Raw genomic sequence first — 13,542 nt, forward strand, 5'->3', positions numbered from 1 at the left:
GGTGAAAAGCACGCAGACAAGTATTTTCTTTAGATATACAGTTTTATAATTTCAACTATAATCATTTCAATATGTACACAATGAAATAAGATAGCAAACTATTTTCTGTGCAAATTATTGATCCACACATGAAGAAAAAAAGAGGGGATAAAGATAAATAACTTTTTTTTATCCCGAATCTCTGATCCAAACCGTTGAACAGCAAATTTGATTAATTTTAGAGCAACATTTACTTGGCTTTTTTTTTTTTTTAGCTTATCTTAACTTGACCACGTCAGCATTCACGACATTTAAAAAACATTTTACTGCCCCCTACTGTTCAAAAGATATATTGCACTCTGGGAAAAATATTACTAGTGTGGCTTTTGGTGGAAAAAAAGAGAATGACCATAAAATAATCTTACATCATAATAATTTAATCCATGATTGAATCAGTATACACGGTTTTTACGTATTTGAAGTCACAATCAAACATCGGAAGGCAGAGCAATAATCAGCAGGAGACATTTAAAGAAATACTTCCAGTACAACAAACTTCTGCAGCAAATTACAGTTCCTCGACATTTGACGTGTAAACAGCTCCACGTCAGAGCAGTACAGAAGGCATACTGGTCACGTGTGATAACTTAAATCAATGCCGTTCTTTCACACGTGGTTGTTGGCTTATTTGGAAAACCTGTAATCCCCAGTTTAAAGGTCAGAAAAGAGAAAAAGACAAAGAAAGACCTCCTATAAATCAAAAGTGCTAAAATAATGTTTTCTTCCCTTTTTAAATGCAGCAGTTATATCATAAACCCAAACCCGAACAAAAAAAACCCAGAACAAAGGTTTCTTTTTAAGCCGATAGGCCACAGTGTAGATGAGTAAAGGTGCTTATGACTTCTAAGTCATGCAGGTTTTTCTCCCCTTTGCTTTTCTTTCCTTTAGGAAAGCTTTGGTTGTCGGCTTGAAAGTAACCTTTAAAAGGATAAGAAACTGATTAGGAGATAGTGTACCAATTATTTGTTTAAATATGTCCCAGTTTGTTGAAAATACCCATAAAACCTTAAAATCAAAGCAAACCACTAAACGGAGATAGAGCCCTCTCTGAAGTTGGTCTTTCCTATCAGAACATTGAGAAGTGTAGCCTTGCCCTCCTTGGTCTCCTTTTGAGCCTGCTTGATGATGTCGCGGAGTCGGCTCTCCTCTTCCCGCCCTACGAGGTAGCCTTTTCCACCGTAACCATCGGCCACGACATGATAATCTTCAACAGCAAGAGAGAAATCAGAAGCACTCTCACCAATTTGCTGGAAAATTGACACAAGAATAATCTATACGTTTTTCTACCAGCAAAAAAAGAAAAAAAAGAAAAAAGAATTACCTGTAAACGCGAGGCCACATGCTACGTTACTACCCAGGATGGGAACCTGCTCCCTGGATATCTGACTCCAACAGGCATCGTTTCCCACCAGAGCTAGAACCGGGGTCTTAGGAATACAACAAATACATTAATTCATTCGTTAGGGTTGCATTTTGAAAGCCATACTTCTGCAAACAGCCACATTTGCAAACCTTTCGACAAATAAAAGCCTTTTTTAAACTGATTTGTGAAAGTGTACAGATAAATAGCAAAGGCATCTTTCAGTGGCCAAATAGCTGCTACAAATGGCAGCCGAATTATACTTAGCTAAGTTTTTAAAAAGTATTCCACAGTCGTAAGTAGGGATGGGTACCGAGCTCCGGTATTGAACGAGCCCCGGGGCAACATCCTTCCAGACCGCAGTATCGTTACGATCTGACCTCAACAGTTCTGCTATCGGGACTGGAGAAGTATTTTTTTGTGTCCCACGAGATCTAAACGTTATCTGCCATATTTAAATCACCAAGTCAGTCAATTTTCCGTTAATTAATAATGATATTCATTCTGCTATTCTCACTGAAGAGGAGAAGTCTGGCTGGCTATTTGTGTGAACGGGGGGCGGGGCTGTTGTGCAGGCAGTACACGGCGAGCGCGTAAAATGAATTAAATATGCACTAGAGCGCCCCGACTGTCGTGTCAACCTGCTGCTATGATGACCGTATTTAGCGCTCTCTGTATAGAACACAGTGGAGGGGGGGAGAAAAAACAACTCTCAGCTGCAGAGGATATGAACAGGTGAACAGGTAGAGAGGCGGGGGAGGGGCTTTGGCTTCAAAGAGATGGAAACACGGGCGTCAGATTGAGACACAGCTTTCACTACGGGAGTTGAAGCAGAGACTTTCTCTGGGATGATCTTATGAACTATGAACATTTATTTAATTTGTTTTATATTTACATCATGACAGCAATATTTCAAAACATTGCTGTTTATTTTTCTTTAAATAACTTCTTTTTTCATGTATTTTATTTTTCAAGTTGGAAACATGTATAAAGTAAAACGTTTTATTAAAAAAAAACAATGTTGTTGCATAATGAGGAAATAAAACACTTTATGTTCTTAATTTGTTATTTATTTATTTATTTTTGTCCTCAAAAAGTATCGATAAGAGTATCGTTAAAATACCGGATGGATAAGCAGTATCAATAAGAGTAGTAGTACCGTTAAAACCTTAACCACACCCACCCCTAGTCGTACTGTAAATCTGCATTTTACTTTGAAACTTTACCTTGTGTCTAGTAAATGTGTCAAACTCTGCAACGCTGTACCCTAGGGAGCCGTCGCCATAGATTATCCACACCTGAAAACAGAGCTCAGTCAACGCTTCTTCAAACATTATAAAACAACAAAAATTCATCCTAGAATTATACCTCCGATTCAGGCCGACAAAGCTTTGCCCCCAGGGCAAAACCTCCTCCAACCCCCAGAGTCCCAAAGGCCCCTTCAGGACAAAGATTGGGTCACACAAACATCCAAAATACTGGCATTAAAGATGAAACATGATCTTACAGAACAAATCCGTTCAACTTAAAGAAGACATTCAGCGTGTGGTGGAGACAGAAGGCAACAATTATCCATTTACTCTTCAGAATGGATCTGTCCAAAGGATCTGACCTGGGTCGAGCCAACGCAAAGGTCCTCTTGGTCTCATTATGTAAGCGGCAGTTCCAACAAAATCGCCCCCGTCTGCCACTATAATGCTGTCCTCCGCCATCAGCTCATCCACACAGTGGAGGACTTTGATTGGGTTCAAGTGCCGCTCCGTCTTCTCGTCGGCTTTAGCCCTGAAATAGAAAACAAACTGCTTACGTCACACGGTTATTAAATGCAGAGAAGGCTGCACGATATGAGGAAAACTCCCCATATGCAAAATTAATCAATACTGAGATGACAATATAACTTGCGATACAAGAACAAATAGCAAAACGACTAAATACATCGTTTCCATTTCACTGCAACAGTTTAAATAAAAGTTAGTCTACATAGAATAGATTAGAGTCAGTCTACATAGTTTAGATTAGTCTACATCAGGGGTGGGCAAACTACGGCCCGCGGGCTGGATCCGGCTCGCCTTCCTGTTTGGTCCGGCCCACTGAACAATATCAGAGACCCATGTATTTTGTAATTTAAATCTGGCCACATGATCAAAACCTGACATTTTATTCCCCCCTTCTGCAGTCTGTGTCCCGATCTGAAACCCTCTAAAAATCTCTGTCAAGCAGAACAGAAGACAGTCTTTCCTTTCTACGTCGCAGTTCATCTTTACCAGTTTAGCTCATATTATTAGAGCTATAATGCTTCTTTTTTTAACCAGCGCATCCTGTTCTGTGTCCTGATTGGCTGGAGACCTTGTCAATCAATCTCCTCCGTGTGTCTCCTGTACAGAAACGCGGAGCTCTTCAGATCAGAAATCTGTGATCGATCAGATCTTTGTTTTCATTCTAAGATCCTGGACCTCATTTCTATGAAAGTTTGAGAATTTAAACAATAGAAAAGTGTGAAAATGTTCATGTCTGTGTGAGAAAAGTGTAGGAACTCTGCAGTGAGGAGTTTTACTGCCATAAACGTCTGTAATCAGACTACCGTGGATTTCAACAATCACGGTTATTTTTAGAACGTAACTCCTGCAATAAACAGGGAACTCTGGACTGGTGAAAAGGTAACGCAGAAATATGCGTAGCTGCAGCAGAAAACAGAAAATTGCTTTTTTTCATTATTACTGGATGAGAAACAGACGCACCGGACACAGCACAGCTGCGCAAAACATGAGACGTGTGATGAACTCAAAGTCTCTGCGGAATTATGACGGGAGAGGATCCGTTATTTATTGTTTTTTGAAGTGTATCAGTTTATTTTTCCTGAATTTCTGCCTTTGAAAATCATAGGGTGTTGTTTGTTTTATTTCATAAATAATGTTATTTATTTTATTAAAAGGATCATGTATGACTAAAGTGTCATTCATTTCAGCACTTTACAACTCCTTGAAGGTACCAAAGGGCTTCACAATAAAAAAGATCTAAAATGGGAACAAAAGTTTTAAACTAAAAACTCTAGAATATTCTGTTTTAGAATATAATATTCAATCCAAACGTTTTCATCTACATTTCATGTTATATCATTCTGACTCCACACATCTGCTCCTGGTCCGGCCCTTCTATCTAACTTTAGAACCCAATGTGGCCCTCGAGGTAAAATAATTACCCACCCCTGGATTCAGTCTACATATAGGAGAGATTAGAGTCATTAGTTATTCTACATAAGAGGCAAGCATCTAATTTAAAAGAGCTCCATCTGATTGGTCAACGACGTGGAGACGTCCATGGTCAAATGCATAAATGGATTAATTTGTTTTCTTAAATACGTCAAGCTGTCGTATTATTGTTTTAGCACATTTGAGGAAAGCATTTATTGCAATTTTGGCAGACTTTTGCAATCTGCATATTGCACAGCCTGACATGCCGATAACGATACATTTTCCATTCATTCTGCAAGCCTAACCCAGAGCGTGTTCAGAGGTCGTCCCCATGGCTCACCTGTTTGCATTTTCCTTGGTCAGATCGCCGACTTTCAGGCTCTGAGGCCATTCCTCTGGACAGCGGTGACCTTTCAGACCTTTGGCAAGATGCACTAAAAAGGAACCTGGATCGCCTGAGAAAGGAAATAAAGACATTCAATCCAAATTACACACTTTCAAAATAACCAAAGAGGTCTCTTAAAATCCCACTCCTTTTGATCGGTTTTCAAAGCGTCCCCAGAGGCAAAATTTAAAAGGAAAACTGAATTGTTTTCATGGTCATAGTTTCTCCAGAGCAGCAGGAGTTCATTCAAAATAAAGCTCTGAGTTGTGGGCCTGAGCATTGGGACAGAATGAGCCTGACTCCTTCCCCTCCCTGTTGCTGAGAGCTCTCTGTTTACTCTTACAGCTCCACCAATCTAACCTTAATGGTTCAACAAAAATGGCGAGCAATATTGGAGCTATCCAGCCGTACAATTTCAATCCAGATATCGGTTTAGACGAGGAAAACAAAGGCGTTCATGGATGTGTTTGTCTGCAAGTGGATGCATCGGAATGAAACGGAGCAGGAAGCCCGTGGCCCGCCCAGCGTCACAAACAGCATGGTTGTGTTGCTCTTGAGTCACGACAATTTGAATAAAGAATTCCTCAGAAATGCCGTTTGAATCTGAAGTTTCTTCCCGGAAGTCCTCCTCCTCTTTCGGCTTTTCCCATCAGGGGTCGCCACAGCGAATCATCCTTTTCCACCTCACTCTATCATGGACATCTTCTACCCTAACATTAGCCAACTTCATGTCCTCTGTTAAGACATCCATGTATCTCCTCTTTGGCCGTCCTCTTGCCCTCCTGCCAGGCAGCTCCATCTCCAACATCCTTCTACCAATATATCCACTATCCCTCCTCTGAACATGTCCAAACCATCTCAGTCTGGCTTCTCTGACTTTGTCGCTAACACAGGCAACATGAGCCGTCCCTCTGATGTACTCGTTCCTTATCCTGTCTAACCTGGTCACTCCTAAGGAGAACCTCAACATCTTCATCTCCGCTACCTCCATCTCAGCCTCTTGTCTCTGTCTCACTGCTACCGTCTCTAACCCATAGAGCAGAGCTGGTCTCACCACTGTCTTGTACACCTTTACTTTGAGTCTTGCTGGCACTCTTCTGTCACACAACACTCCTGACACTTTCCTCCAACCGCTCCAACCTGCCTGCACTCGCCTCTTCACCTCTTTTCCACACTCCCCATCACACTGAACTGTTGACCCCAAGTACTTAAACTCCTGCACCTTCTTCACCTCAGCCCCCTGTAACCTAACGCTTCTACCTTGATCCCTCTCGTTCAGACACATGTATTCTGTCTTACTACGACTGACCTTCATGCCTCTTCTTTCCAGAGCAAACCTCCACCTCTCTAGCTGTTCCTCCACCTGCTCTCTACTCTCACTGCAAATTACAATGTCATCCGCAAACATCATTGTCCAGGGAGATTCCTGTCTTACCTCGTCTGTCAGCCTGTCCATCAGCATAGCAAACAAAAAAGGACTCAAAGCTGATCCTTGGTGTAGTCCTACCTCCACCTTGAACTCCTCTGTCTGACCTACAGCACATCTCACCACCGTCATACTTCTCTCATACATGTCCTGAACCACTCTGACATACTTCTCTGCCACTCCAGACGACCTCATACAGTACCACAGCTCCTCCCTCGGCACCCTGTCATACGCCTTCTCTAAATCTACGAACACACAATGCAGCTCCTTCTGACCTTCTCTGTACTTTTCCATCAACATTCTCAAAGCAAAAATGGCATCAGTGGTGCTCTTACGGGGCATGAAACCATACTGCTGCTCACAGATCTCCACCTTCTTCCTAAGCCTGGCTTCCACTACTCTTTCCCACAGCTTCATTGTGTGGCTCATCAACTTTATTCCTCTATAGTTGCTGCAGTTCTGCGTGTCACCCTTGTTCTTAAAGATCGGAACCAGAATGCTTCTCCTCCATTCCTCAGGCATCTTCTCACTCTCTAAAATCCTATTGAACAACCTTGTTAGAAATTCCACTGCTGTCTCTCCTAGGCACTTCCATACCTCCACAGGTACGTCATCAGGACCAACGGCCTTTCCGCTCTTCATCCTTTTCAGAGCCTTCCTAACCTCCTCCTTTCCAATCTCTGCTACTTCCTGCTCCACAACAACCACTTCTTCCTCCCTTCTTTCCCTGTCATTTTCCACGTTCATCAGCTCCTCAAAATACTCCTTCCATCTTTTCTGTACACTCTCCTGGGTTGTTAGCACCTTTCCGTCTCTGTCCTTAATCACCCTTATCTGTTGCACGTCCTTCCCATCTCTGTCTCTCTGTCTGGCTAGCCTGTACAAGTCCTTCTCTCCTTCCTTTGTGTCTAACCTGTCATATAGCTCATCGTAAGCTTTCTGTTTGGCCTTTGCCACCTCTCTCTTCACTCTACGCTGCGCTTCCTTGTACTCCTGTCTACCTTCCTCAGTCCTTTCTACATCCCACTTCCTTTTAGCCAACCTCTTCCTCTGGACGCATTCCTGTACTTCCTCATTCCACCACCAAGTCTCTTTACCGTCTTTCCTCTTTCCAGATGACACACCTAGCACCTTCCTACCTGTTTCCCTGATAATCTCTGCTGTAGTTTCCCAGTCATCTGGAAGCTCATCCTGACCACCCAGGACCTGTCTCAACTTCTGCCTAAATTCCTCACAAGTTTCTTCATTCTGTAGCTTCCACCACTTGGTCTTCTTTTCTGTTTTCCCTCTCTTCTTCTTCCTGGCCTCCAGAGTCATCTTACACACCACCATGCGGTGCTGTCTGGCTACACTCTCTCCTACCACCACTTTGCAGTCATTAACCTCTCTCAAATGACCTCGTCTACATAGGATGTAGTCCACCTGGGTACTCCTACCTCCACTTCTGTATGTCACTCTATGTTCCTCTCTCTTCTGGAAGTAAGTGTTGACTACAGCCATTTCCATCCTCTTCGCAAAGTCCACCACCATCTGTCCCTCCAGATTCCTTTCCTTCACACCAAACCTGCCCATCACCTCCTCATCACCTCTGTTGCCCTCACCAACATGCCCATTAAAGTCTGCTCCAATAACAACTCTCTCTCCTCTGGGGAAACTCTCTATGACCTCATCCAACTCACTCCAGAATCTCTCCTTCACTTCTAACTCACAGCCAACCTGTGGCGCATACCCACTGACTACATTCACCATCACCCCTTCGATTTCTAACTTTAGGCTCATCATCCTGTCTGAGACTCTTTTCACCTCTAGAACACTGTTTACAAACTCCCCCTTCAGAATCACACCTACCCCATTTCTCTTCCTATCAACACCATGATAGAACAGTTTGTATCCTCCTCCAATACTACGTGCCTTGCTGCCCTTCCACCTTGTCTCCTGCACACACAGTACATCTACCTTCCTTCTCTCCATCATGTCTGCCAGCTCTCTGCCTTTCCCTGTCATTGTGCCAACGTTAAGAGTCCCTATTCTCAAACCTATGTTCCTGCCTTTTCCCTTCTCTCTCTGGCCACGTGCCCTTCTGCCTCCCCTCTTTCTTCGACCAACAGTAGTCAAATTTCCACCGACACCCTGTAGGTTAACAGCATCGGTGGCGGTCGTTGTTAACCCGGGCCTCGACCGATCCGGTATGTCTAAAGTGTTGTGGATGATTCGCATGGTTATTTTGGCAATTTTTACGCCGGATGCCCTTCCTGACGCAACCCTCTCTATTTATCCGGGCTTGGGACCGGCACAGAGGCAACTGGCTTGCAACCCCTGTGGCTAGATTCTTCCCGGAAGTCCTCCATCATCAGAAAAACGCCACAAGAACACGTTAAACACACGCAAATCAGCCTTTTTCAACCGTAGTTCAGAAACTAACCCTGGATTGCAATAGTTGGCTTCCAGAACATGTCGGAGTTCTTCAGCAGCTGTGACCGATCCCTGTTGACCGCGATGATCTTACTGCGTCTGCCGAGGACCCGGCCGTAGCTCAGCCGGAAGTCGCACACGGTGCCTGCAGGCGCAAAGGTCAAGGTTCATTCTGCTGTGATGGGATCCGGCCATCTTCCAAACCCGCTTCATCCCTGTTGGGGTCGGCGGGTTGCTGGAACCAATCACAGCGAATGCTGGGCAAAGGCGGGGCTAGTTCAGCTCAGAGCAACACAACTGCACACTCACAGTCTCACCTAGGGAGAAGTTAGTCATCAATTTAAGCTACAAAGCAGGTATTTGGACCCAAACATGCACAAAGAGAAGACAAACTCCACACAGAAAGGTGCCAGCCGGGATCTGAACCAGGAACCAGGTTCTTCTCCCCAAGAGGCCAGAGTGCTAACCAACAAGACGCAGGAAAAGGAAGAGACACAAATCAGCTTTCATAAATAACAGAATAATTATGACTGAAGAAAAAGCCTTGCTGCTTTATAAAGTCTAACTTCATCCAAACAGGAAAGGTTATTATCAAACCCTCCTCATAGATTTGGTGGTAAATGTACTCTTTTCCTAAACGGACACACATTTAAAGCGAATCCAGATCTGATCAGTTCTTCACCTGCCAGGAGAACCAAGTCCGCCTCCTTCAGAGCGTCTCTGCGGTTCTGTCGGATGTGGATGGGGCTGTCTTTACCCAGCAGCCCTCGGGACATCCCTCCCAGGAAGCAGGGGATCCCCAGATCTTCCAAAGCTTTCCTACAGCAACGAAAAAAACCACAATGAGCAAACCTGGGATTGTCTAACAGCGACACCGGCTTCATTCACGTGTTCACCAATCATCCCTATTTAACAATCATTTTACTTGAAGACCCGCTCCAATGAAAATGGTGTTTTTAACATGTTAACATATGAAGAAAATGAAGCTCAAAATTGCATTTCTGAGGATTTCTTTATTTAAATTGTTGTGAATTGATAAAACGCAGCTCATTTGTGGCGTGGAAAATACGCTGGGCGGGCCTTAAGCTCCGTGCTCCGCTCCATTCTGATGCATCCACTTTTAGACAGATTCATAAACGTCTTTGTTTTCCTCGTCTGAGCTGGAATCTGGATCTAAACCGTATCATTTCAATATTGCTCAGAATGTCTGTTGCACCGCTAATGTTAGGTTTGAGGTGGGAGGGGCTGTAAGCTAGCGAGTGCGTAAACAAATAGATAGTGGGAAATGATCCCACCCACAACTCAGAGGCAAATCTCTAATGAAGTTTTGCCGCTCTACAGAAACTATGTCCAAGAAAACAACTTTTTTTTATTTTTATTTTGGCTAAAAAAACAACATAATCCTAATGAAAAGACCCCTGGAAACACTTTAAAAATGGATCAAAAGATCAGAGTGGGTCTTTAATGAATGTGAGTGCTGTAACTGCAAATACATCTATTTATGATTATGAGTGATGACACTGGCGTCATCTTCTACATCGCTTTTCTTCTATGACTATTTCTAAAATGGGTTAAATATATGTCTGCTTTCTAATTCTTTTTATTATATTATTCCACTAATTTAACTGCTTAAAATAAACCAATAGATGAAAGCAAACCTGAGAGATAAATGAGAAACGCACGCCTCACCTGACATGGTCAGACGGCGATGGCGGCAGAGTCACCTGGCTGCCCAGAAGAATGACGGGTTTCTTTGCTCGACTCACCAGCTCTATGCACTTCTGCACCTGATTTTGGTGAAGGTGGAAATGCCAACAGATGCTTTATAAACATCTTATTCTCTGAGGAAATGTGTTTGTCTTCAAATCCTGCTTCACGGGAGCAGAACTACCTGATCCTCTGTGGCTTGAGGGACGTGGACAGAAAGAGGACAGACATCTCTGGCCTCCCAGGCTCCAGCAAAGAGGTTCTTCAGGTGATTTCGGAGATACCTTGCAGGTGATCAGACCAGAAAACATTAAAATAAAACAAAAAACGACAACTATACATCAGTTTGACAGACAATGATTGTTATTTCATGACAACAGAACTGCACTCTAATAACATACCATGAAATGATACTTCCCATCAGGCCTTTAGGGGGGGTTTTCGGTGCAAACTCTTTGGACACAAGGTGATAGGGGTACAGGGTGTCGATGGGGAACTCTACAAAAACGGGGCCGGGCGTTCCTGACTGGGCAATGGCCAGGGCTTTTCTGAGAGTCGGCACTATTTCCCTCACCGTCCTGATGGAGGCACAGAATTTACACAGCGGCTTGAAGAGAGACATCTGGTCGATGTCTTGCAGTGCCCCCCTTCCCTGCCGTGCAAAGGATTGATCATTTAAATGTGCGTAGCACCTACCAGAGAGTTCGCATCCCATTTCCATCTGCGTTCACCTACCTGCAGTAGTGTAGCAGCACCTCCTCCCAAGAGCAGCACAGGAGATTCAGCCATTTGGGCGTTCTTTACCGCCGTCACCGTGTTCGTCAGGCCCGGGCCGGCGGTTACAGTTGCTACCCCCACAGTACCTGGTACAGAGAGCCACACAACCACGTTGAACTCCAGAGGGAAAAAAACAAAACAAAATGTAAGAAATGTGGAAAGTTCGGCTGGGATTTGAAGCCCCGGGGTAAAACGTCAGCCTGCACCTGAGAGCCGCGCCACGGCGTCTGCGGCAAAGACCGCCGTGGCTTCGTGTCTGGTGTCCACGATACGGATGCCGACCTTCTCGCAAGCCACGAGGATCGGGGAAATGTGCCCGCCCACCAGGGTGAAGAGGAACTTGACCCCGTGAGCACGGAGGACCTCTGCCACGCTCTCACCGCCATGGCGGGGGCTCTCGGTCTCCGTCTGCAATGAGATAAAGAGAACAAGGGGGAAAAGTGTTTAAAAAATATATCAATTTTCCAACCGTTTTTAATGTCTGTACAGGTTTAAAGTTCCACTCCAATCATCTTTTCATTCTTTTTAAAGCATTCCATGCAGCCTTTGAACAATTATGCTGTTTGTTTTAGGATAAATTGTAAAACTTGGACCTAATTTCTGCAGAGCGACAGGTGTTTATAAGAAATTAACCCTTTTTTCCCCCCTTTCTTGAAAAGTTGAGCTTTTTTTTGTCTGCTCCCGATTCACAACAAACAAACAAACAAACAAACAAACAAACACGCAAATTTAAGCTCAATTTTCTTCCATGATCAGAAATATGCCACAAGAACATGTTAGAAAAGAACCGCTATTTAACCAAACGCTGTGCTTGTCAGGTAAGTGTTTCTCTTCAAATACTTCAGCTGTCTATAAACTAGGAAACTATGTGTTCAGTAGTGTTGTGTTGCAGTGTGTAGCCTCTTTTCGCCACATCTGTTGGGGGATGGATTTGTCGGAGGAGCAGCAGAGCCGATCAGGCACCCATGAAAGATTTGCCTAAATCTTTCAGCCAAAGTCCAACTGTATTTTATTGTTGTTGTTGTTATTATTGACTTATTTTGAGTTTCCCTCAAGTGTTTCAATTCAATTCAATTTTATTTGTATAGCCCAAAATCACAACAACAGTCGTCTCGATGGGCTTCGAAGTAAAACATGAACTCCTGTTTGGCAAGAGGTGACAGATCACTTGAGGTATCCGATTTGGCGTGTTTGTGCCACCAGACCAGCCTAACCACATTGGCCGACTTGCAGCAAAAGCTTGTTGGAGGATGGACTGGCGTCCCGCAGCGGCGTGCGACGGAGCCAGGGACCGGCGTGAGGAGCACTGGGTCCGGTTCTTCACGTCCTTCTGCAGGTGCTGAATGTGGTTAGATTGCCAACATGGTCTGATTCCTTAATCACAAGTCGGTGGCAGAGCAAGCTGTGATTGGAAGAGATTAGGACATTTATCCCACAAATCTGTGTTTTTTATTTATTTTTTAATAAATGCAATTTGACCCAAAAGAGGTCGTGCAAGCAGGACTTCTGCATCAAAGAAAGATGCTTTAGTTATCATTCTCTGGAGGCTTATCTCTCCAATTCCATTTCCCAACAGTGTGCACACATGCAGCTTCCATGCTTTTGTGCAATCTCCCCGACAGCTTGGCTGTGATGGCCTTTGTTCGAGAAAACCACAAGGCTGGTCAAAGTTTACCCGAGTCAGTCAGTGGAGCTCGATTTACCCTTTTACCCGGGTCAGCTGGCAGATCTGATCCGCAAAGCGATCACGCGTGGAGTAAAAACAATGCGTTTTCATTTTAGACGAACACCCACCTGGTGAAACAGCTGGTAAAATAAGCCAAGTTTGTAGGCGGCGAGCAGCAGCGCGACCACCGGGATGCAACAAGCAGAGCATCCGAGAACAGCGCCAACAGCTCCGAGCGACTCCATGTGTCGATGGGGAAGCAAAAGCCTCTCAGTGTAAAGGTGTAAACCGAGAAACTTTGAATTACCTCAAGGATAAACCTTAGTTTCTCCCCCCCGGTCGGTGCACTGAACGGTTTGCTCAGTCAGTCAGACTATGCTAACATGATACAAAACCGCTTTTGATTCCAGGTATAGCTGGATTTTTTGTCATGCAAATTCAGTATTTAGTTACGAGATTGAATTTCTATACGACATTCTCCTAAGTAAAAAGACACAGGGTAAACTATGACCCTTCGCTCCTCCCGTGGCAGCTATATGGGTGTCATTTCCTTTTTGAATGGTAAGCTAGCTGCAGGCA

At 44.1% G+C, this 13,542-nt stretch overlaps 1 protein-coding gene across 1 annotated transcript; it reads right to left on the reverse strand.

The window, feature by feature from the left end:
- Window positions 1-397: 397 nt before the first annotated feature.
- On the reverse strand, window positions 398-13,537 carry ilvbl (ilvB (bacterial acetolactate synthase)-like). The gene is made up of 14 exons (XM_004075876.4): window positions 13,092-13,537; window positions 11,504-11,705; window positions 11,256-11,383; window positions 10,922-11,172; window positions 10,705-10,804; window positions 10,503-10,600; window positions 9,496-9,632; window positions 8,824-8,958; window positions 4,931-5,045; window positions 3,012-3,181; window positions 2,768-2,838; window positions 2,626-2,697; window positions 1,361-1,466; window positions 398-1,243 (listed from the first exon to the last, which is right to left on the reverse strand). Exons 1-14 carry the CDS (start codon window positions 13,206-13,208, stop codon window positions 1,065-1,067), a joined length of 1,881 nt encoding a protein of 626 aa, XP_004075924.1. The 5' UTR covers window positions 13,209-13,537; the 3' UTR covers window positions 398-1,064.
- Between the last annotated feature and the right edge of the window lie 5 nt (window positions 13,538-13,542).

Source organism: Oryzias latipes, chromosome 13 (genome assembly GCF_053564925.1).
Source record: "Oryzias latipes strain Hd-rR chromosome 13, Olatipes_Hd-rR_3.1".
In the NCBI taxonomy this organism is placed as follows: domain Eukaryota; kingdom Metazoa; phylum Chordata; class Actinopteri; order Beloniformes; family Adrianichthyidae; genus Oryzias; species Oryzias latipes.